This window comes from Coptis chinensis, chromosome 2 (assembly GCF_015680905.1).
Source record: "Coptis chinensis isolate HL-2020 chromosome 2, ASM1568090v1, whole genome shotgun sequence".
Classification (NCBI taxonomy): domain Eukaryota; kingdom Viridiplantae; phylum Streptophyta; class Magnoliopsida; order Ranunculales; family Ranunculaceae; genus Coptis; species Coptis chinensis.
In genome coordinates this window covers 113,308,633-113,334,050 of record NC_141457.1, presented here as the reverse complement: position 1 = coordinate 113,334,050, position 25,418 = coordinate 113,308,633, and the positions used below count along the sequence as shown (strand labels likewise).

At 36.0% G+C, this 25,418-nt stretch overlaps 2 protein-coding genes and 1 pseudogene across 5 annotated transcripts; 1 reads left to right on the top strand and 2 right to left on the bottom strand.

Annotated features, from left to right (window-relative positions):
* Nucleotides 1-1,112: 1,112 nt before the first annotated feature.
* On the top strand, nucleotides 1,113-5,764 carry LOC147520887 (uncharacterized; annotated as a pseudogene). The gene is made up of 3 exons (XR_015212896.1): nucleotides 1,113-1,482; nucleotides 2,113-2,614; nucleotides 4,705-5,764. The product of XR_015212896.1 is annotated as an uncharacterized LOC147520887 (transcript).
* Nucleotides 5,765-13,033: 7,269 nt separating this feature from the next.
* Nucleotides 13,034-15,268, bottom strand: SHR (GRAS family transcription factor). Its single transcript, XM_086592395.1, has one exon. The coding sequence runs from the start codon at nucleotides 14,908-14,910 to the stop codon at nucleotides 13,387-13,389; it is 1,524 nt and encodes a 507-aa protein (XP_086448521.1). The 5' UTR covers nucleotides 14,911-15,268; the 3' UTR covers nucleotides 13,034-13,386.
* A 2,014-nt stretch (nucleotides 15,269-17,282) lies between these two features.
* Nucleotides 17,283-23,209, bottom strand: PUB49 (plant U-box 49). Of its 3 annotated transcripts, XR_015212895.1 has the most exons (12): nucleotides 22,983-23,206; nucleotides 22,838-22,900; nucleotides 22,645-22,748; nucleotides 21,668-21,759; nucleotides 21,471-21,560; nucleotides 21,305-21,380; nucleotides 20,847-21,208; nucleotides 20,190-20,446; nucleotides 19,810-20,098; nucleotides 18,624-18,734; nucleotides 18,268-18,523; nucleotides 17,283-17,637 (listed from the first exon to the last, which is right to left on the bottom strand). XR_015212895.1 is itself a non-coding variant. In XM_086592392.1 (11 exons), the coding sequence occupies exons 1-11, from the start codon at nucleotides 23,105-23,107 to the stop codon at nucleotides 18,320-18,322; spliced, it is 1,773 nt and encodes a 590-aa protein (XP_086448518.1). In that variant the 5' UTR covers nucleotides 23,108-23,206; the 3' UTR covers nucleotides 17,719-18,319. The 3 variants fall into 3 exon arrangements, 2 of the variants coding, with proteins under 2 accessions (XP_086448518.1, XP_086448519.1); XM_086592392.1 differs by lacking the exon at nucleotides 17,283-17,637 and having other exon boundaries at nucleotides 17,719-18,523; XM_086592393.1 differs by lacking the exons at nucleotides 17,283-17,637; nucleotides 18,268-18,523; nucleotides 18,624-18,734 and adding an exon at nucleotides 18,968-19,112 and having other exon boundaries at nucleotides 22,983-23,209.
* Nucleotides 23,210-25,418: the final 2,209 nt, after the last annotated feature.

Genomic DNA, 25,418 nt, shown 5'->3' with positions numbered 1-25,418 from the left:
CACATATCCTACTATATAATTTGATTCCTTTTGTGAAATTAAGTTCTTTTAGATATGATTGTTAAGAAAATGTTGCAGGTGCATAACTTTATGCTGGCTGAAGAGTTAATATAATCCAGAGCACCAAATCCTTAATTTTCAATTGGGGCAGTCAACGCCACCGATTATTGATCCAAACCATAATATTTGTTGGGCGACGTAATGCACTTACTATTAGTTTGGTAATGGATTTGATTATCTTATCAACATTTTCCTCTCAAACCAATTCACATTACGGTAACTGCTTTTAAAAGAATCCTAACTGTGTACTAACTCCATATTATATTGTTAGGGAGGAGTCCGTTGAAGGAGTCGGACTAGAATCTTCCGTTCCACTGTTTCGTCAAACACGCCTAATATAGTAATATGAAAAATAAGAGTATTTCTAGGTGGTAGTATAACCGGTCAAAATCTTTAAATTTGAAAATATATTTCAAAATTTTCTGGAATTCTAACTCTAGGTGGCCTCAAATTTGGTCGCATCACCTGTTCGTTCGTATTTTTGTTCGCAAATTTGGTAATTTGAATGCGGATGCAGAGCGATATTGCAAATGTCGCCCCAATTTTTTTTTTTTTAACTTTCACCAAAGCACCACGCGCTATTGGTACTGTCACGCACCACTACTAATGTCGCGCGAGTTTTTTTTTTTCTACTTTTTCAATTTGGTGCGACAGTGGAAATGTCGCGTGAGTTTTTTTTCCAATTTGGGACCGACAGTGGTAATATCGCGCAACAATAGTACTCGTGCTCATCAATACCAATGGGGCGTGTGGTAGAGTCTACAATCTTATTTGCGGTCGATATTTGTGACCCATTAGAGTTAGTCAAAATTTGCGATCAGTTTCTCTAAATTTCTTCTTTAAATTTAAAGAGTATATTACCACCACCTAAAGATGCTCTAATTAAATGAGGTTCAAAATTCCAAATAAACCAAATTCCGAATTAGTAAATTCTGTAACTTTTGCATTAAAAATCCATTTGGTCCCATAATTAATACAAAATATCTAAACAGCTAAGTTCTTTTAATCTTTCTCCATGATTAATTGTACTTGAATACGACCAAACAAAATCGTGTACACTGTTAAAAAAAACAAAAACATTGCGTAGAAATGAGAAATTTATCAAATTCTTTTCACCAAAATCATTTATAAGAAAAAAAGAGTAACTCATCTTTCTTATTTTCTCAAGTACATAAAAGTATAAAACATCACACTCAAGAAGTCACAGTAGAGCAGAGGCAAGCTTTTTTTCTAAGTCACCTCAGCCCACTAAGTCATAGATCCAACCAAAAAGTAAAAACCCAAACTTACATATTTTCTCCTGCTTTGAAACACTTTTTTTCAACAAACCACAGCTTTGGGGAACTTTACAAACAAGTTTTACATAGTCTATATATCACAAGGAAATGGTGCTAAGAGCAATGTTGATTAGAATCTTATCTGGTAAACTACTTCAAGTTTAATTCTTTATGCTGTTTCAATATCTACTCTGCATTTTTTTTTTGCATGCCAGTTTTTGATTGGAATGGGCCTGTGTATATTTTGTTACTGATAACCAGCTTGGATTGATTTTTTTTGTTTCTTGAAATTAGTGGTGATTGTTTTCTCTACTACTGTGTACAAAGTGATAATATCTTTTAGTAGTTTTTTTTTGTTTTTTGGTAGGTATGCTAAAAGACAATATCATTGGCCCCCTTGTGTTGCTAAGATGGTTTTGGTTTAAATTTTACTAGCTTTGCATAGAGTTCTATAGTACTAAGTGGTGGTGTTTCTGGCGATAGAAGTCTATAACAAGTATGGGGAAGATTTCATTTGACTGTTACATTTTCATATGGTAAACTGTCTATATGTTTCAATTTCCTTTCCCCACTTTTGATTTGTAGAAGAATTCCGACATTTTGTTTAAAAACTTTTAGGTGTGTGTGCATATAATTTAACTTTCATTTGATTGGACCCGGTCCATATAGGTTGCATTTATTAACTGAAGAATTATCTTGGAGAAAATTTTAAAGGAAGAAAAAATGAGGATGAAGAACAAATACAGGAAATCAACTCCTTTCGGTTGCAATGCAGGAAGCAGATGTTCACTGTCTTTTGTTGTATGGGGTTTGGTGGGATGTGTCCTGTTACTCCATCTTTACTCCCTCATTAGTCACGGTGATAAGTTGGAAGGGAGCAGAGAGTTCCATTTGAATCACTTCCAGCTAACTCGTGAACTTGAAGAGACTCAGGACGAGGGTTTTCAGATACCTCCACCCAGGGGCAAACGCTCCCCTCGTGCTGCAAAGCGGAGACCAAAGCGACCCACCACACTGATTGAGGAGTTCCTTGACGAGAATTCCCAGTTCAGGCACTTGTTCTTTCCTGATCAGGGAACCGCTATAGACCCAATGATGGAAGCAGGGAATGATAGCTTGCATTTCTATCCTGGAAGTATGTGGTTGGACACGGATGGAAACCCTATTCAGGCACATGGGGAGGGATTTTGTATGTTGAGAAACTGGGGATGTACTACTGGTACGGAGAAAACAAGAATGGTCCCACATACCATGCTCACAAAAAAGGAGCTGCACGGGTAATTTGCAATTGTATTTATTTATTTAATTTTTTTGCAAGTTTGTGTTTCTATACTAGTTTTTGTCTTCTTGATCATACTTGTCAGCTTGCTTATATGTGTTTATTTATTTTCGTGGTTGCTGAAGGCCTTTAACTGATTTGTACATATGCTTTGTTGTTTCTTTCACATGTGATTCTTTTTGTACGATGTATGTTCCTTCGATCTCCTCTACATGTCTACCACATACCATTTTACGTTATTTTCTAGGGGATTGACCCATCTTTCTGTAACTGAGTTGAAAATAAAGGTATCAGAACATCAGAGATAATGAAAACTTCCTGCTTGCAGTCAAAGGTTTGCCTAGGCCTGTCACCTAGGCTCTAGGCTCAACCTAAGTGCTTCCTGTCAAAGGCCTTGTAGGCTTGCACCTATGGGTGCCTAGGCCCCTAGGATCACCTTCAGCGCCTGTGCTCAGATCATTTTCAAGGCCCTTCAGGTGTTTGTGTCCTCATGTGGAAGTAGGTAACTATGGAAAACCCGAAACATATTCTTGAATCAGTTCTTGTTGGCAACAAGCACGAAGTTTTTCTTAGATTGGATAACTATAATACCCTGTACTGGCCTATAAAGCTTTTTTGCAAGGTGCTGAAGAAAATTGTGACTGGAGTGTGGAAAAAAACTTGTGTAATTGGAGTAGTAATTATTAATAAAGCTTTGAGTCAAATTTTATTTGTATATAAGTATATAACTATAATAGAGTGAAAACATCATTCGAGGAAGATTATCTCTCCATCTTCTTGAATAAACAACTAAAGAACCTTCAAATGAAGAACAAGAATTTCAATGTCTTTGTTAGTCTAGAAATTGCCCATATGAGAGTTGATAACTAAAATGAGAATGGTGAGGGGCAGGAAGCTGATTTGGAAATATGTATCTTTGTTGTACTGTCCTCTAGTATAATGAGTGGCTACTCGGCACGTTTTAGGTCCTCAGCACCGATTGCCAAACCGAGAGAGAGAGAGAGAGGTCAGCCTTACTGTCAAAAGGTCTAATGATTTAAGGAGGGGCGAATTCTCGTCAGTAAAGCTCTGCTTAATTGTGTTAAGAGATGTCGATTTGCACAGTAGAAAGGTTCTTCTGCCTTTGACGTCCCATACCAACTAGGAGATGGAAGATTTGCTCCTGACCTTTGCTGTTTGGTAGATCACACACCTCTAAAAATTTCACACGTACAGTGATATTAATGTGGTGGCAATATATGGAAATGTCCATTGCTACATACATGGAAAAGATGGCTATTCCAACCTGTCCAGATAACTATCCCTTGGTTTTTAGGAAAGAACAGAAATAGCGGGTTTTCAGTTCAAAGGATCATTGGTCTGACCAGCTTATCTTGTCATGTCAAAGAGTTACTGATCTCATTTAAAACAGGCTTGCCAATCAAAAAAAAAAAAAGCTTATCTTGTCATAGTCTTGACTCTGAGTAGGGGCTCTGGATCACTGTTTGTCTAATAAGTCAAACAAAATGAGAAAAATAATTCTCTTCAGGCTTTTCTAGTGGCTTTCTCGAAGACCAAGGGTCTTTAGGATCACAGCATGTGAGGCTGTGACATCTTGCAAATGGATCCAGTTTCCTTAGTATATATCCTGTGCAGTGTCCATGGTTCTGTCCTTCTCCTCTCTTGTCATATTAGCTCCGGGGGTGGGGGCAATGATGAACTGACTGGAAGAGAAACTTCACTCAAGTGTGAGCAAATACAAAGCAAGTTCATTTCGGTACACAGTAACAAAGGATGTATATTCTGAAATTTAAGTGAAGAAACAAAGGTTCTGTTGATAGTGTTTCCTTCCAGAGTTCCAGTTATATTTATACTTATTTTGGAGCATATAAGAAGAAACTTTCTGGTAATAAATACCTTCTGACCCAGGGACTGTTAACAATTTTACGTGTTAACTATTGTTAAAAAATGCTTTTGGTTGTTGCATGTTTGATTTGCAGTGCCTAACGTTTCAAATTACTGTTAAAACTTAAAACCCTTCCATCACCTCCATTAAGTTGGAGTCTGATGAGATGTACTCTAACTAGCTTGTATCTTATTTGCTCTCAGGTTGACATAATTGGGGTAAGTTGCTACTCGTCAAAGGATTTGTGGACATGGAAGAATGAGGGTGTTGTCCTGGCGGGAGAGGAGACTGATTTGACCCATGACCTCTATAAACTGAATGTTCTTGAAAGGCCAAAGGTGATATACAATGACAAAACAGGGAAATATGTAATGTGGATGCACATTGATGATACCAATTACACCAAAGCCTCTGTTGGTGTTGCTGTCAGCGACTATCCCATTGGACCATTCGACTACCTCTACAGCAAACAACCCCATGGGTTTGACAGCAGGGACATGACCATTTTTAAGGACGATGATGGTGTGGCTTACTTGATATATTCTTCAGATGATAATAGTGAGCTTCATATTGGCCCACTAACAGATGACTATCTTGATGTCACCCGTGTTATGAATAGAGTACTGGTAGGGCAACATAGGGAAGCACCTGCATTGTTCAAGTACGAGAGGACCTATTACATGATCACATCTGGTTGCACAGGCTGGTCACCAAACGAGGCACATGCTCATGCAGCTGAGTCAGTCATGGGTCCATGGGAGACAATGGGGAACCCTTGCATAGGAGGAAACAAAGTTTCAAGAGACACCACATTTTTTGCTCAGAGCACATACGTTCTTCCACTGCCAATGCTTCATGGACTCTATATCTTCATGGCAGACCGATGGAACCCAGCGGCACTGAACGACTCAAGATATGTGTGGTTGCCCATGACTGTAAAGGGAGCTGCTGATAAGCCTTTGGACTACAATTTTGGGTTCCCACTGTGGCCTCGAGTATCCATCTTCTGGCATAAAAGATGGAAACTACCAAATGGGTGGAACGGATGAAGTGATTGAAATTCATATTGAATTTCTTTTACTTGCATTTTTGTCCCTTGTACCATAATACATAAAGCTCTGATTATTCTTTCCCCGCTTCTACGTTCTCTCTCTAATTACTTTTTGTTTTTGTTTCCCTTACTGCCATTGGCTTGTGGAATGTAACATTCTTCCTTCCCCACGCAATAAATGTTGTATATAGCGTCTTGGTGTTGCACCTTCATGGCTTCATTGTGTCTTTGGCTCGAATTAGGGGAATTAGGGGTGTCTTTTTTTTTTCCGAAAACCCAAATTTTAATTAGGGGTCTCTTTTTTATTTTTCGAATTCTGATCCGATATTTTTTCGAATTTGGCAATGATATTTGAGTTCCGATATCTGAAATTCCAATATCCGATTTTTCGAAAAATAATTGGATTGGAATTGGATGTGCTTTCAAAATCCGATCCGATTTCCGATTAATTTCTAAATTTTTAACATATAACGGTCTATTTCATATAGTTACTAAATTAAAACTACATATAATTTACAAACTAAATAAAAACCCTAGAAAAGTATAATATTATCTCTCTCACAACTTTAAGAAATCAATATTGTCATGTACATGTCTCAATTTATCTTATATTCTTATTTACTGAATTAATGCATTAACATGAAGAAAAAATTTGCTGAATGAACGTGTTAAAAAGTCTAAGTTATTTATTGGATTAATACATTTCAAAATGATTGCTAAATGAATGTATTAACTGGATAAAAATGGTTATTTTAAAAGAGAATCCGATTATATAATTCAAATTTCCGATTTATTTCTATATTTTGCAGATTCCGAAATTTCCAAAAAATTTATGATTTTTCAAACTTTTCGAATTCGGAAAAAAAATTGTCATCCAAAAAATAATAATTCGATCCGATTTGGAAATGATATTAGCATCTGAAAAAAAATTGGAAATTTTTCCGAAAGCCCTTTATCCGATCCGAAACCCCTAGCTCGAATTCACTTTTCTTCCCTTAGAAGATCAAAATCCCAGTAGTTGGGTCTTAAAGTGGTAAAAGTAAGCAAGGATTACAGCCCAAGGACAAAGTCCAATAATAATTTCACCTCAAGTCCACCCTAAATTTTAATTACGACTTTAAAGAAAAGTAGGCTAACATTAGCAATTTTCACTAATAATTTCGGCTCAATGACAAACCGGGCTGACATGGTATTCTTTACCTATGTAAATTTATATTTTTTCATTACATAGTATTTTACATATGTACATAGAAAAATTTAAATTTACATATGAAAATATAAATTTACATTGTTAACATAAGCTGTTTTTTCTTTAAATCTGTAATTAAAATTCAAAGTTGACTTGGGGCAAAAAGGTTTGGAAAATTAGCCCAATTACTTGAAAAATAAAGACGCCCAAGTGCCCAACTCATATAGTGTCCTAGGAAATGCATTTATATGTTTGTGAGGGTAACCCCAATTTTCTCTTATCAATTTTAATAAATTGGTACGGATCTCTTCCCCTCTGTAAGGGTAGAATTCGAGCTAAACAAGCTGAGCTTTACCATGCTCAAGTTCGGCTCACTAATTATATGAGCTTTGAATTGAGCTTGAGCTTGAGCTTGACTCATGTAGTTAAACGAGCGTGCTCGAGCCGAGCTTAAACAAGCCAAGCCCAAACCGCTCGGTTATTTTACACTATAAATATGCTATTTGAGCTAAACGAGCCGAGCTTCATCAAGCTCATTTGTTACACGAGTTTTAATTTGAGCTCGAGCTCGGCTCATATAGTTAAACGAGTGAGCTCGAGCCCTCAGCTCAAATTCCACACTTACTACGGAGGTTTGTTGCCAACGAAAAAAAAAAAGGGCAAGTGTCCAAAACTAATGGGCTAACTTTTACTTTTAGTTGGGCTTTTTCTATATTTGCGAATTTAGGCCTAGTCATAATATTGGGGGTTCTGCCCTTCGCTGAATTCATAAACTCCGTAGCGGGTAACTTGCCCGAGTGTATACACTGAATATTTGAGAATACCTTCCCAACACTCAAACCTCACATTCGATTTCTTCGATTAGATACGCTTGGCGGATAACAAAATTAATGTGCAGGTCCAAAATATTTTGCGCGCTCATATATATATATATATATATATATCTCGCGGTATTCTGGATATTTCAACTAAAATCTTTTAAAATGGTAAAGTGGCAAAGTCAGTAGTAGTTTTAATGCAATGAGCGTATGTCATTGCATCGTTTTATTTTTTTTCCTTTTTATTTGGGGTATCATCGTATCGAGTTGACCAGAGATGCTTCCACGGTGTATTTGATAATTCAAACCATGGTGTATGCGTCAGTATTAAAGAAAGGCAATAACCTCTAGCAACATGGATAAGATATTGGGTCCAAAAGAATTGTTTCACACTGCCACCCATGACCCATCCTGCATTGTGGTTCGCAGTAACCTATGTTAACAGAGCTTACCTTAATCCGAACTACGGAAATCAAGATATTTCTGTAACGTTCGTCCAAAGGAAATATGTCATCTTCAGAGTAGTTTCAGCCTTTCAGGGACAATTAGTTCATCAGGTCATCGGTTTGCGCTTTCAAGCAGCATATTCGTAATAGGCCTTGATTGATTGGATGGTCCGTGCAAGAATAAAATTCAGAGTACCAAACCGGAATCTTGACCACAATTACGTACACCAGAGTGACCCCATGGCTTCCTGGAACAGTGTTGCTGACTTGCTGTGCAGTGTGTCCTGAGACTCTGAGAGTTAAAATCGTTACTCTATACAAGGGCCGAAAATATTCCAATATACTGGTAAATAGCAACGATGTATTGTCGAGGGGCGACACAATTGAGGGGCACTACATCAGACAATATAATTTTTTTTTTTTCAGCATTATCACTTTTACAAGTACAGTCAACTAATACTTGCACAAGTTCTACCATTAACAAAATATACACTAATAAGCTCTTTTTGATCAAGAGCAATCACCTAGTATTATTATTTTTTAGGAAAAATGTGAATTATATTAAATATATAAATAGAGTACAGGTAAGACAAGCTGATTTACATCATGGACACAGAAAAAAAAAATCGGGTTTTAAACAAATCTATAATAGATCTGGTATGGGTTTTCTAGTCTAGGAACAAATGATTGTCTACATTCGCTCTATACATACTTGTCTTGGTTTAGAGTAGGACCATGTTTAGCGGCAGAGTCTACATTGAAATTCGCCTCCCTCCAGTTATATGATAGCTTCCATTGGTATAGTTTGGAAGTGGCTCTAATCCATCTTGGTTTCAGGTTCTATAGAATGGCATCATTGTTAAAAGTTAGCCGATTGATTTGGAATCAGTTTCTAACCAAATGTTTAGCCAATTCTTAATGATTAATAATATTTTGTTAACATTAATAGTGGCATTGATAGTAGCAGCCAAGAAGCGCACATCAAGTCAGTGTTATTGTTTTCATTTTATATTATGACCGCCATAACAGCGAATGGAGTAAGTAGTAGCCAAGCAGCATGCCACTAATTAAACCGGTGTTATGATTTGGGCCAGGACCGTGGTACACCTTCAAGATTCAAGTTAGGCCATTGCTTACACCGACGGTTTCCTCGAACGCCTCAATAGTTGTTCGAAGTTCTTCAACTAAAGGCAGTTCTATGCAAAAAGAAGAACAATATTATTATCTTTTTATTTTTTTTATAATCCAAGTTGTAATTTGTATAGTTTAGTAATTACGGTTTGAGAGGAGATATTAGAATATATTAGTATTAGTATATGTCAAATGGAAAGTCCCATGTTTTATAAGTATGGACATCATTATGGGGATATATATATACATATAAAATATTAAAACTATGCAAACTACAACAACAAAAGGGGAATATTAGAATATATATTAGAATATGTATTAGTATATGTCAATATGGATGTCCACTTATAGAAACATGGGACTTTCATATATTGGACATATCTTAATATTAACATATTCTAATACTCCCCTTCAAGCTGTAATTATGCAAACTATGCAAATTACAGTTTGAGAGAGAGTATTAGAATATGTTAGTATTAGTATATGTCCAATATGGAAAGTCTCATGTTTCTATAAATGTAGACATCCATATCTAGTAGTTGTTATTATCATATTTTATGTTAGTGTAAGTATGTAACTCTGGATAGATAACAAACTCTCTCTCAGACTCTAAACTCCAATCCTAATCAATCTCTAGTCTTCTCTATTCTTATTATTGGTTTCTCTAATATATCAATGTTACAACTCTCCTAACATCACCACTAACATAGAATTTAACAATAGCTAACTCAACTGCTTTTACTTTCGCTTCATAGTTTATAACTATGTCTCCTTAAGTGTAGCCTCCTTTAAGATTTGAGAATTCGTCTTGGAAAATTAAACCGAGTCCACCATTGCTTGGGTTTCCAAAAGCCGAACCGTCGCAATTTATCTTGATTGTGTCTAGTGGGATCCAAGTGACTTGTTTGATGGTACTAACACTAAATTTAATTCTTCCACTATAATTTATGGACAAATTTTAGAAGGGAACATGCCAAAAATCATATGTATGTGCAAGTCTATCAAACTCAGATGTCTTTTCTCGTTTATTCAAGTTACTATTATGCTTGGGCTAGCTAGATTCCTACCAGATGAAAAATAGAAGATCCAGGATCTGAAATCCTGAAGTACACGTCGACACTTGACGTGCATATATGTCAACCTCGTTTGTCGTTACGACAAAAGGATAAGTTATACATACAGAATACGAGTAATAGCACTTCCTTGCTAGGAAATCAGCTACTTTGTTGCTTCGTATTTGTTTGATAGGGACTATCTCTGAGTGGCGGGCAAGAAAATTTTTGGTGAAAACAACTCACTATCCCACTAATTTATCAGAAGATCTCATCAGTGACCAATGTGACATGGCATGCAATCTATTGTCAAATGGCGAAGATCGACCAGAAGAATGTTACCAAACCCACTTAAAATCCTTGCTCACTCTTTGGAAACTTATTCCAAGTTTTATCCTTTACGGCTTTACCCACCTAATATGAATTGACGACGCCACTAACAACAATTACAAAAAAACTTGATCCCTCACTAAATCTCAAATGATCTTGTTTATAACTAATGTCTTTGGTGTAATTTACAAAATGGCAAAAGTTAAATGTACATGTGCAAGTTGTGTCGATTCTAACAACTTAGACCCAAGGTTGTTAAACCTTTTAATTGTACTAAATTTGGATTAACTAAAGTGAAAAGAGTTAAATGTGATTCACTGCGTTCCTTAAAAAGACTTGCAACCAGCAGATATTTATATTAAAGTATGACGATAAGTACTATAATTATATTAAGACATAATATTTAGGCTTAAGAGTACAAATTCCTGACAAAAAACATCAAAAGATATAAAAAGAAGTGGAGGGCCAAGTCTCCTAAGGGCATTTCCAATGGGGGGTGTAAATCGTATAGAGTGGAAATTTTACACCCCAAATATAAAAAAACTCTCTCCAATGGGAGTGTTATACCGTAGGTAATAATGTATTAGCTAATAGAGAGGGTGAGGAATTTCCCCTCTCGCCAGTGGCGGAGCCAAGGGGGTCCCAGAGTACACCCGGGCTCACCCTCACTTTCTAAAAAAGAAAAAAATACACTTCACTCTATACCAAAAACCCAAACAGAAAAGAGAAAAAAAAAAACCCAACTAAACCCAACCTAATTCTTTTGAGAATTCTATATATATGCTTCAATATGTTTTATATAGTCTTGGATTAGCTTGTTATTGGTCAATTCTTAGTCCTTTGATTTATGGAAGGCAAGGAAGAAGGTTGGAAGATCAAATTAAAAAGGTTTTTCGAATATGTTTTTTAGTCTTGGCTCATGTTCCGCCTCTTTAAATCTAAAATGCATTAGTCAGATGATAAATGTCTATGACTTGTCGTAGCCAAAGTTAAACACTATGGACAAAGTTGATCGAGACACTATCTTGGACCTAATGATTGATTTGTAATTCTAGAGATGATGATTGAAGTTCCAAATTACTATTTATGACCTCGCAATCCGGTAAAAATAATTTCAGTACGTATATAATTCCTCGAAGAACTTGGAATAATCTCTGTATATAGTTCTGACCCCTTTCAACCAAAAACAGAGTCCCTCTCTGAACAATTGCATTACTCTGTGTGACATTAGTAAAACCTAATCATATCTAGAACACCTAAGATAATTAGAAAATAAGAAATTTAGATGCACAAGAATTGTTGAAATTATTCATAAAAATCTGGACATTAGTACATAACAACACTAATGGGTCTAGAGATTTGCACTAGCACATTCAATTTTGTTTTTTTTCATTTTGTGTGACAAATAATAATTTCAAATAAGAGTTGTGAATAATTAGTTAAAAAATGAGTTTTTTTTGGGGTCAAGGGTTAGTTAATAAAAACCCGGACGACACTCAAACTGACGTCTGAGTGAAATAATTTTCGGACGCTTTCGGAGAACGCCGTCCCTCTAATTCTAAAGTAATTTTTTAACTCGGACGTCACTTTAAGTGACAAAGTGACGTCCCAGTTTAAATTAAAGAGAGACGTCACTTCCGAGTTTAAAATCTATTTTTTTTTTACACTTTTCCATTAGAGAGGATAGAGAGTGGATATTTATGGACTCTACAATAGTATACAATTAGAAGTGTAAAATCCTAATGGCACCTAGGTGGCACCTATGTGGAGGTGTACCCCGATGCCCTAAAGAACACAAAGTGAGAGAAGAGATTTTTTTTAGGGGGGGAGGGGTGTTCAAGTCTCATCAAAACACATAAGGGTGTTGAACCCTAAAAAGAAGCTCCCCACTACGTGTAAATGTGGGCCAAAAGCAGCATCAATTCTCAGCCAAAACCCACGATAACCTGTTCTTGATCTGATAGAGAAAGCAAGAAAGAAGGTGGTGGAACTGATAGTGGTAATGTAGTGGTGGGGGCCTTTTGTAAAAGTGTTCCTAAAGTCTCAAAAACTTTTGGAAAACAGATATACAAAATGGTAAGACCCATGAATACATAGCGTGCAGGCCACTTAACCATTCCTGATACCCCCCACACTAGTGACTAAACCTCTTTTTGTTGGATTCCCCATCCGCAAAACCCACTTTCTGGCCGTCCTTAGATTCGATAGCTATTTCTAAGATGACACCATTAAATATTTATTCAGCACCTAATCAAACCATTTGAATCTCTATTTCATTATGTTTATAAGCTGATATCACTTTCTAACCGAACACTCCAACCCCCCCCATTGAACTTTTAGTCTTAATTAACTCTAATGAATTTGAAATATATATTGATTTTTCTTTGTCTACCCTTCAAATTATAATTTGACAGTTGAGTACACGATTAATACAACCAAGTCTATTTGTTATGGATTCTGTAGAGATTTGTGGAGAAGCTCAGAAATTGGCCGGATAAATTAATTAAACACATCATTTGTAGGACCAAAGAAAAGCCAGTGGTCCTTCTGATAATGTTTATAGGCTCAATCAAACGATCAAGATTCAAAACAACCAAGTGCAGACTGCAGACCATAATATATATACTATTTGAGAGACCCCCTAACCTACCCAGTTTATACGTTCAGTAGTGATCTGTTTGAACTTTGAACCAGTACATATTTTGAGCTAACAATATAACATAACAATGTGAAAAACCAATGACAATCATGTATTTCTTCAATTGTATCCAATTCAAGTAAGTGATTGCATGACTCCAATCTTTCATTTTAAAACTTTCCCTATCCAAATTGCAAAACAATCAACCCATGCAACACAAGTGAATGGAATCAAGGCTTCCACGCACAAGCCCATACAACCGGTTGATCCTTCCACGCCAAAAAAATTCCAGCGTCGGAGCACGGAATCATAGACCAGCCTTCCTTATACCTCCTCAAAAGAGCACGCACGTCATCCGCCACGTCATCACTATAAACAACAGAGCTGAACTCAGCTGTTCGCAACCGGTTCACCCACCGAGTCGCTGATTCTCTCCGCTCATTAGACTCACTGGGTTGACAAGCAACAAGGTCAACGAGTGCTTTCCCAGCAGCTCGTTCAAGCATCAAACGTTCGTTGCTTGTACGTGGAAAACTTTCATCCAAGGACTCAAAATAGACCCTGAACCATTTCAAACATTCTTGAAAACCTTTGACAAACTCAAAACCATCAACGCCAACATCAAGATCAGCTTCTTCTTCGACAACGGTCACGATCTTTGGTTGTAATCTATGAAATGCGGATAACACAACATCGCGACGATTCCCAGTTACTCCAACGGAATGTAATGTATTGATGCAATTAACAGCAAGTGCTTCATCGTCTTTAATATCCAAATCCGATAAGTTAAGTTCCGATAGATCACCAACGTGATGTATTACATTAAACTTAAATGGTACGCCCATGAGTCTAGCGAATTTCTCCATCCTATTCCCAATCTCTTTCATTACCTTGTGCACTGCAGTTACACCACTAGTCGGCCCACCTGCTTTGTTGGTCACCACGGTAGTGAGTCTAAGGTGTGGTGTTTCATCTGTTCGGGTTGCCAATGCTTCAAGCAAAGTAGGCCATTGGGTGCAATACGTATTGCTAATATCAATTATATGTAATTTGGACTCACCATCAAACGCTTCCAGTATTGCACCATTTGAAGCAACGTGACCAAAAGTCGTCCAAGGGCTAACTTCTTGGAATTTCAGTACCATCTTCCTTGTCAGTTCAAATGAGCAATTCTTCTCAGTTGCGGACGTTAAAGTTCGATAACAACGCTCTCCAGAGTCGGTTATGCGGCTAAACAATGCTTGGAGGAAATAAGAAGCGAGTTTTTGATCAGTATCGCCGTAAGGAGAGCTAAGTTCATTAAGCATCCACATGAGTTGTTGAACACGAGAACTGTTCTTGTCGGCGATAGCTCGAGCTGTTTCGAGAAGAAGATCAGATGCCCACTTAGTGGAAGATGTTGTCGAGGAGATAAATTCAAGATTGAGATCAGGAGCTGGAGAGAAAGAAGTGAATTCAGGTGGTTCAAAGGCATGAGTTGAAGTAGTAGAAGTGTTAGTAGTGTTTGTAGGTGTAGGGGTGTGTGTAACTGAAGGTTGTTGTTGTTGTTGCTGATAAGGGTAGTAGTGTTTAGAAGAAGAAGAAGAGAAGTCATCTTCATCCATGAAAAAGTTGCTACATTCTTCTTCTTGTTGGTAATGGTGGTAGTGATGGTTATGGTTATGTTTAGAAGATCTAGAACTACTAGAAGTTCTACTAGTATTGAAAGATTGATCTGATGATTGAAGACTAACTAACCTAAACAAAGTATCCATTTAACCAAAGACCCACATCAAAGAAACCCTGTAGAGAACTTTGTGTATGAAGCTTTTGGTGTTTTGTAATATAGAGGAGATAGAATAAGAGAAAGGGTGGGTCTTTCGTGTTTTTAACTGTGATGGTAATAGTTTATAAGAAAATTTTATCAAAAGGAAGTTGGCTTTTTTTTTTTTGCAACTTTTGAAGATATGGAGGGAAAGGAATCTAATAGTTTCTTTACTTTTGGTGTAATCGATGAGTAGATTTCCTTTCTTAGTTATTCCTTCTGAGTTCTTTTGAGAAGATCAACTGAAGTAGTTCTTTATGCTAATTTTTATAATAACATGATGTGCCTGGTAATTGGATAAAAAAAAAAAAAACTGACAAAGAAAACAAGAATGAAATCAAGTGAAGGGAAGTAGTGCTTTACAATTTTAATTGAGAGGACAGAAAGAGAGAATAAAAATTGAGTGGGAGCAGGCGTGCCAATTGGATTTGGAGAGAAAGCTGCAGGCGTGCATCATCATCATCAAACCCACCACCACCCCAATATCAACTTCACATTCCTTTGTCTCTCAATACCTCTCCAAACTCTGTCAAAATTATTCACTTTTTCCTTTTATATGCCTACATAATCTCTTTTCATGAATAAAAATATAATCATGGTTGTAAGTTGTAACTTTATAATATTCTGTTATTTTCCTCCAAAATCAAGGCTGCTCTCTTTGCTTTTCCCACCATCATATAATCACACTCATACAGCACACACTGCACCAATCAAAACTCCAGTCCACTACTTGAAAACTAGGTCCTCTCTTCTAGGGTCTTAGCTTCATTCCACTCTCCCGTCTCCGCACCACTCAGAATCACATTCTCATGTAAAAATATGTTCATTTTAAACACAATCCACATTGGATGGGTGTGTCAGTTCCAATGGCAGTTGAATTCCTAAAGGTAATTACAAGTGGACCGCTGCAGTGGTGCGGCAGTTAGGAGTCTTATTTGACAATTTCTCTGAATACCATTTATATTGCTCTAGTATTACACTATTACGTACTTGTGTTTGTTGGCGGTGAAATATGGGAGTTTTCACATTAATATCATCTGGAGAGAGATTGTTGCTATTAGATTAGATGTATGTGTTTTGTGTGTGAACTGTGAAGTACCTAGGCTTCTTGTTCTTGGTATCATTCTTTTTCAATCATTGAGGAAATTTCAAAATTTGGTTGCTTTCATTGCTTTGTCCTTTTCAAAAAAAAAAGAATTGGGTATTGCCAATTGTTCCTTCTGAGTGTCATCAAGGTGGACAGCAGTCTTTGTCCATCTTTCAATCCAAAGACCCCCAACAACAAATAAATGTCTTCTCCAAGGGCATTTTCATTTCCAAAACATTTAGGGGACGGCTTCTTTGTCTTGTGTTGTCTTGACCCCTTTGCAAGTTTATGAGTTCCTCCAATAATATGTAGGTGAACCATCAAACGTAATCATATTGTCTTTCTTTATTTCGAAGTTGCAACTTTAAACATTATTTGTTAAGCAACTAAATCTTTAATAACTATTCAAAAAACAGGAAGTACAAAGGTTCTGTGGGTCAGTGGGTCTAACTGTGTTATTAAATTGATTATAGATGAAATGTCATTGCCTATACCATGTAGAATATTAAGATTATTTCTTGGGTTAGAATTTTCAGACCTAGCTGGAGTTCGAATAAACAATACGAACAATGTAAATTGAAAAATTACGTTGAGAACTTGAGATGTTCAGCGTGCGTCTCAGAATATTCAGAACGCATACATAAACAACAGAAAAAAGCACTACTCCTTATGAGATATGATTGTTAAGTGACAATGATAATAGTATTCGTATAAAATTATAGGAAGAATGTGTCTTAAACACGAATTATGCCAAATAGAGAGTGGGTGCATTTGATTATTGCCACAATATTCAACATGATGACATTGCAATTGAAATATGCTATAACGTGGAAACTGTAATGACAAATTTAAATCTCAAATGAGAATCGGTTGCAATAGGTGCAAGGACAGAATTGCACTCCGAGGTGCAATGTGAGCCGGTAGTATGCTTTGGGGTTGTAAAACGATGTTTACTGAGGTTTATTCACAATGTTGATGGAGCGCTAATCTCAAGAGTTGCGAATGTTCACCTCTTAGGAGAATTTGCCCCTAACAGCGTCTGCAGAGTGGAAGGTAAAAAATATTCGTAGAAGACTACCAAGTAGGTATAGTAAAGTGCTTAGGCGACAGGAGACTGTTCATGGTCAGTCGCTTGGGAATAACTCCCACTCTGAACAGATTAGGGTGTATGTATGATCATAGAATGCTCTCGAAGTCAGGAGACTATTCTTGTCGCTTGTTCATGCAAAATAAAATATTTTAACGGACTTGTTTGATAAAACTTATAATTTACACAGATCCTACTACATATTTTACATACCTCATCATCTTCCGGGTTCTTTTCAAAATGATGGGCTAGATAACTTCTTACCACGTGAAAGGAGTAGATCTCAAGGTTGTTGATTTTTTAACCTTACTGTCTTACTGAGGCCGTTTTCAGATGGGGACTATAAGGACCACGAGTACAACCTGAGGAGCGTGATGGAAGGCTCATGGAAACAGTCCTGAACGCTCAATGTCTTGCTTCAATTGCTTAGGCTATGTACATAACGGCTTACCCATTGCAAGGTCACTTACGCGTAACAGGATCAATAGAGATATCCCTACTTCCTGCAAAATTAGATGAGTTTGTTTGGCTTCAGAGGAAGAAACCAATAAATATATGCAAAACACACATACAAAGAGTAGATAGAGTTAGAAGAGGTTAAAAATACGGAGTAGACAGAGTTGGAAGAGGATACAAATTTTACACTCTTGTAAACCTACATAAATTTTTCCAAGCACTCTTGTAGTTGCAGAGAAATGAACATATCATACTGGCTTCCGATCATACTTCCGTTGTGGCGTTGTCCACCATGACAAGACACAAAATCAAACAGATATTTAATTAAGCATTTTTCCCCCGTTTAATTTATCTTGCGGAGAAACAGGAAGGAAGATGCAAAAGTTTGCAATCATCCGATTCATGGAATTAATCAAAAACATTAGACCACAGATTCCTCAATCTTGATCTAATCCAAACTTTCTGATCACATCAAACCAACCCTATATCAACTTCAATCCATTGCGCAGCTGGACAGTCATAAAGGGAAAACTGTCTAGGAACATCTGATGCTCATAGTTTTTAATAAAAAATGACCAAGACAAGCGTGTAGAAATGGCAAGACGTCAAGTACTAGCCATTGGTGCCTCATCAACTAATTTTGTATAATCTGAATATACAGCAGTGACCTGGCTCACCTCTTACAAGCACTTCATCCATTGGTATAATGGTAAAACCCTTCAAGAGTCTCTACCAGGCAGAGAAGTTCTTATACTCTACTCCTGAACCACCTACTTTTCTTTTCTTGGGAATACCATTTCCTTCCAAACCGCTGTCAGTAAGAGCTGCAGTTGGGGTGCTCCTTGCTGTCAAATACTTGCCTACACCTCTACCAACAGCTGCAGAATCTGTCGCTCCTGTCCCAGGGTTGCTATACCATGAACCCATCTTGTCCTGAAATGCAACAGAAAATTACATCAATCAATTACTTGAGTGAATACCTACAATACGTTGATACTGTCATACTGGTATTCAAGGAGAGTATAAAACTCACATTTTCTTCATCAACAGTACTCTGTTCATTTTTGTTGCTATCTTCCTCTTCTTCATCAGGTTCTGCGTAGGGATTCACAAATACTGTGACACTAGTAATTTTTATTTCTTCCTGCAAAGTGCACAGCGATAATATGTTAGGCTAAAAGTGTATCCTTAGAACAAAACAATGAAAGAACAAATAAGGCAATCAAAACAGAACTTGATAAACACAAAAGGCTGAGAAAACCAAAACAGAAAGAGGAAAACAAGAACTTGATAAAAACTGCTCAAAAGGCTTGAGAACGAAACCACATAGTAAAGAAACAGAAAAAAACAGTGCAAAAATCAAAAACAAAACCTCTCAACTCTGACCTCCTGTAAATGTATTGGCCCCTCACTCAGTTGAATTTCCTCCAAACATGTGCTAAACCCAATCGGAAAATTCAAAAATACAAACCAAGATAGACTCTGAAGCCATACAGTTAAAGGCGCGGATGTGGGGATGAGCCTACGGGAATAGATTAGAGAGTCACGATTCATTCGTAGTTCAGAACCAAAAACCTTTTAGATGTAAATATTTTCCAATGAGTAGCATGTCATTTGTCATAGATTGGTCTATTATTCAAATGCCTAAAAGCATGACCTCCATCTTGAGATCTAAATTGCAGCTAAAATCACCAAAAAGGTGAAACCTGTTCATTAGACGAAACTAATAAAACAATAACGTAAATGGCAACTTTGTCTAGATTACTAAACATCATCCAATGGCCAATTTTCAAAATGGACTCACTAGCTTCCTAGTGAAGCTAATCACTAAGAAACAAACCAGATACATAAGCATGAATTTTCGACTCATTCAAAACACAAACTTAAGTACAGAGCAACAACCAAAAGCTAATCTTTTTTTTTTGATAGGCAAGCGGGGTTATTTAGAGGTCCCCAAAAAGCTAGAGTGGAGTGGTGAAATGAATATTTAACAATAGCATAAGTAATAATAGCAGCAACGATGACGGTTAGAGTTATGATACATCACGCATAAACAATACAACCACTGTGATCAGGCTCTGACTGATCTGCAAATAGTGCGAAATTGCTCAATCCCAGTTAATATGTCCAAAGGTGAAAAAAAATGCCTTTAATAAGTTTCTAAATTGAATTCATTCCTATTCATCTAATAAAAAAACAAGGATAAGATATTTTCTTACCAAAGGGCGGTCATCGTCATCAACAGGTACTTTCTCCATCACCGCTAGGGTAGTCAGGCCACCTACAACTCCACCAAAAACAGTGTGTTTGAAATTTAGATGATTCGCTGACTTGTACAGGATGAAGAACTGGGAACCATTTGTGTGAGGACCACTATTTGCCATACTGACAACACCTCTTCCTGAGTGAACTAATTTTGAGTTCAACTCATCTTTGAAAGGCTTTCCCCAAATAGACTCACCCCCGCTTCCAGTACCAGTTGGGTCCCCACCCTGAATCATAAAATTCCTACATAACATGGACAATGCTGCACTGTGATTTTTGAATCATTAAAGATAATGAAAAATATATGAAAAAAAATAATTGCAGTGATAAATACCTAATATTTCGATGGAAAACAATACCATTGTAGTAGCCACGTTCACATAGTGTGATAAAGTTCTCACATGCTCTGGGTGTTATGTCACAGTGCAGTTCAATATTCAAGTCACCATGAGTTGTGTGCATCTGAACATACCCTTTCTTCTTAGGATTTTTCTCAACTTTGACATATTCATACTCATTAGTGGTTACAGGATCATAAGACGTAGATGTGAAGGACCGTGAAGCCGCACCAGTAGTATATCGGCTTTTTACCTGAAATCGGGTAAACCAAAAGAATCAGATTTTTATTTCTCATACGTATCATGAGAGAAGAGAACACTTCTATAGAATTTCATGATGACGGTCGTTATGCTAGACAGATGATTGTCATTGATAAAGATGAAGATGGTTAAGACAAAACTTGAAATATCAAACTCATCACTTGGAAATGTCACTTTCTTTCATAATTATACAATTATCTGAGAAATTTCTGAGTAAAAATGTGTCAAACTCCAATATTAAACAATTTCAGCTTCAGTTTTAGCACACAGGTTATCCAACTTATCAATCAAAACATTGTAACTTGTGAGAAAATTCAGTTCAATTTTTTCAGCCGTTCATTCAATTCAATTTCACAGAAAGCTAGTTAAGTTTATTATGAAGAGAAACTAACCATTTTGGCATTAACGGGCGTGCGGTCACCTGCCATATGCATGGCGATGCGAGCAGCAGTTTTGTCACTTGAGGTAGCTTTAGCAGCTGCAGCACTTCTCCCATGAACTGAAGCAGATGCAGCATCTACAATACTGTATGCCTGGGGTCCATTTTTACTTGATTTAGAGTCCTCTTTAATGCGAGATCTAGCAGATAGAACTGCAGCAAGTGCAGCAGCTCTTTCATTTATTGCTTTCTCACCGCCACCACCATGTAATGCTGTTTGCTTCCCCTTCTCAGTTCCAAGCTCCTTTAACATTTCCTTAATATCCCCAATTACATTTATGTTATAAGCTGGATCTGAGCTCATTTTATTTAATTCTGAGGAATACAAAGAACAAACACAAAATTCAATCAAGGAAAGCACAAACATCAGAACATACTGAAGCAAATGGAATAAACTACAGGGTAAGCTACCTTCATCATCAAGTTGCAGTCTGTTTCTAACGTGATCAAATTCCACCAGGACCTTGCTATCAAGTCTATTTGGATTCTTCATAAAAAAAAAAAAATTAAAAAACAGTAAGAACTCCGTCTGTAAATTACATAAAACAACAGGCAATCTTTGGACACTAGCACATACCTGAATTGTTATCAGGTCCTCCTTAGTGAATGGTTCATCTGTGAGAAGTTCCTTCCAGTTTTTGGTCTTTATATTCAGTTCTTTAATTGCCTTCACAAAAACAAAATATAGTGCCAATTTAGGGGTGAACAACAACAAGAGAAAATACAAAGTTTGGCAGAGAATGCAAATGGTAACTACAAAAAAGAGTAACAAACCTCGTAACAGAACACATTCCCTGTAGTCTTTACAGCAACAATGTGTGTAAACTCTGTGAAGGCTTTATTCAGAACTGGGCAATGAAATTCTCCTAGCATAAAAGTAAAAGAGAATTTCTTATCAACAACAGTAAGTATTCGGAAGTTCTGAAACCAATGTATAATCTCCTTCTGAAACCAACAGGCTTAACTTATAACATTAGTGAATGCCATCTGACATCAGTTTCATTATTTTCACTGAACGCAAAATTGAAACAAACCCTACTAACTAGTCAATATTAGAATAACATGCACATAAATGAAGTTTACAAAAGTAGAATTTAATGCACCATGTGAAAGAATTGTATTATGTTTCCCAATAACACAAGTTTCTGAGTTTTAGCTCACCAAAAAAAGTGAAAATATCTAAATGGTGTCAAGAAGGAGGTAGACATATATTTTACCCTTCACCAATACATCAGTCGCGAAGGAACATTTTTTTCACATTTTCCTTTTTGACAATCTAATAAGACGAGCCACACAAGAACGTAAAAGAGGGAATTTAATAACTCAATGAGGCAATTATGTTTTTAATATTCCACTGCAGCTCTGTCTCCACGATTATTGTCTAAGACCTACCCTTGGCAACAACTACTTTTTATCTAGGTTACATGGACACGCCATATTTTGAAAAAAATATTCGGATTGGAACTATCCATGTCGAACACACACGGACACATATTGTATTTAATTTTCAAATTTCTGATTTACCATCTAATTTAATAAATTTATAATTATTAAAAATTAATTAATTATTCCTATTTTAGTTCAAAGCATTGGGACACCGACACACACGCGTTCAATGTTCTTTTTATCTTTAGGGCTTATTCTTGGAACTAAGTTGCCTAGTTATTTCAAAGACACCACATTTTAGTTCAAAGCATTGTCTTCTTCCTAAGAAAAAATATAAAAAAACAAGGGAAGTCGAGACGGCTAACCATCAGAATTCTTGTGAAACGTAAGCGGGATGAGATCTTGTGGCTTAAGTGGAACTCCAGTAACAGGATGCTTCCCATATTTCTTTATATACGGCATTATATGCCTGGAAATCAAATTAATTCAACATAACACACAAACATTATAAATTTATAATACACTTGATTGTAAGTTGTAACATATAGAAAAACTCACAATATGTCGAAAACGCTGCCATCAATTGTACAAACTGGGTCTTGAAACGGAGTGAATGTGAGCCTAGTGTGAAATTTCAGAGTCAGATTAATTAGAAACATGTTTATAATAAACTGTTAATGAATTGTAAGTTAAGGTTACTTACGAGCAGCAATAGTAGGGAAGACGTTTGAAAGGGACAACCTCTTTGGATTTTGCACCGCCCCATTCGGTTGCCCATTCTGTCTTGGTTAAAAACATTCGATCCTTGCTGTGCTGTTTCTTCCCCATATCTCCAAATCTACAGTTTCTCAATTGGTTTACGTTCAATTGTAGTCAATCAAATAAATTGTTTCCTTCTTCTTCACAAAAAAAAAATATTATCTCGAGAGTGTTTAAGGCAAGGCCTAAAATATCGCGGATATATCTCGGTAAATTGGTACATCGATATCGATATTTTCGATATATATCTACCGAATATTGAATTCTTTTTTTCCCGAGATATATCGGAATTTCCGATATGAAACTTTATATCGTCTAGATAATCGATATATCCGATATTTATGATATATATCATTTGATTTTTTTACCATTTTTTAATATAAATTCGATATTTCCAATATATTTCCGATATTATATTTTCGATATATCCGATATTTCCAATATTTTAAATAGTTTGGACTGGTCACGAAAAAAATGAATATATCTGAAATTTCCGATATATCCGATATATATCGGTTTTTAGGTACACCGATATATTTATCGATATCGATATTTTGAGCCTTGGTTTAAGGAAGTGGGCTTGGATATTTCAGAATTCCAACAAATCCAAAAACCAAAATTTATTAAATTTTGACTCCTATCACATTCGGAATTTCGGATATTTCAACTCTATATTTGGAATTCTGGTTTTTTAAAAAACCAAAATTTCGGGTGAAATTCCGAAATTTTGTTCGGAATTACGAACTATCATACAATACGACTAGGCACCACCTAGACAGCCGCTTAGGCCGTTTTTTAGAACACTGTTTGTTTGTCGGAGGAGTGGAATTACTCAGTTTTTTTTTTTTTTTTTTTTTGGATAATACTCAAAAAAGTAACTACCATATATATGAATAGATTTTGTTACTAAAAACCTCAGTGACCAAAATAAAAATCTATTTCCCCTAACTACACGGAGAAAGCTCATGATCTCTAATTTTATGTATTTTGAGAAACAACACTTTTGAAGTGTTTTTCTTTGTTTGGAAAAAACAAAGAGATGAAAGAGAAAAAAAAGATAATAACACTCTCAACTCTCCTATCCCAATAACTCATATGTATATTTATTGGTATGTTTTCTAAACCTTAATTCCCCAATCTCTTATTCTTTTAGTTTTTTGTTAATGAATTTTATTAATTATAATTCAATTTTGTATGTAATGAATTGATCTATCGAAGGTTATCGAGTCCATTACAATTTTAATTACCAAATAAATTTTTTTGATTGTCAATTGTAGTGAATTTATTACTTTTGAATCAGATTGATTGGAATTTGAATTGAATGAAAATGAAAACAATTAAAATAAATGCTAAAGTCCGACAAAAAAAATGTACTAGCAAGTGTCTAAACATATATTTTAAAACAATGGTGGGATCATAAACCATGTTTTAACAAACTAGCTTGAAAATCCAAATTTTGCTTACCCACTAGATTTTTGACAAAGCGAAACATGGGGATTATATTCCCAATCTGAAATAGCTTTGTAAGCTGTAACACTATTTTTTGCTATTAATATTAATTACTTTTTAGCAAAAAAAAAATGTCTAAACATTGTACAATATTCTTTATTGTGCCCTAAGTGCTTATGTTTTTCCTAATGCCTTTTGGACTATTTTTCTTACAATTCCAAAGAATTCATTGCTTTTTTTCATTTGTGGAATTTTAAAGTGGTTTCCATAAGCATATATATTTGTAAGAAGCATATATTTGTAGGCACTTTTTTCTCAAGTTCTTAATTTTCCAAAGCTAAATGTCCGTGTATTTATTTATTTTCTCCTAAATCATTTCATTAAGCAATCTAGTCTTTTGTAATTCCAAAATTTACATATCTTTTGTGATGGGATTCGAATTGTGTGTTTTTTTTTTACTTTTAAAAAATATGCAAGGGAAAACAAAAATTCTACAAATTGGGTGTTATTTTATTTTAGTTTTTTTTTATAGTGACTAGTTGTGGCTCACCCTCACCCAATTTTCTGGCTCCGCCACTGTTTGTCGGAGTGGAATTATCAAATTTTCATCCCACTCCTCATTTTCATGTGTAGGAGTATTATTCAGTCCAACACCATACAATAATGTAGATCCTTTTTACAAGAACATGAACATCAGCGGGAACAAATGGTTCACGAAAACCATTCCTCTTTCCCTATCAAAATTTTGAATGCAAGTATAAAGCGTACTTGTGCGTTTTCATTTTCAGGATCTACTTGTTACTACTTGTTACTTGAGTAGGTGATCCAACTATCCAATTTCAGTACCAAACTGACTACTGCGTAACTAATGCAGATTCAATCAGAGCTTTCCAACGAGCAAACTACAAAATTTTGATGTACTCTGATTTAA

Coding starts and splice junctions, on each gene's coding strand:
- SHR (XM_086592395.1), bottom strand. CDS start 14,910: ATGGATACTTTGTTTAGGTTAGTTAGTCTTCAATCATCAGATCAATCT.
- PUB49 (XM_086592392.1), bottom strand. CDS start 23,107: ATGGGGAAGAAACAGCACAGCAAGGATCGAATGTTTTTAACCAAGACA. Junction 21,381..21,470: donor AGGACCTGATAACAATTCAG/GTATGTGCTAGT, acceptor TTTTTTATGAAG/AATCCAAATAGACTTGATAG. Junction 20,447..20,846: donor CGCCCGTTAATGCCAAAATG/GTTAGTTTCTCT, acceptor ACCCGATTTCAG/GTAAAAAGCCGATATACTAC.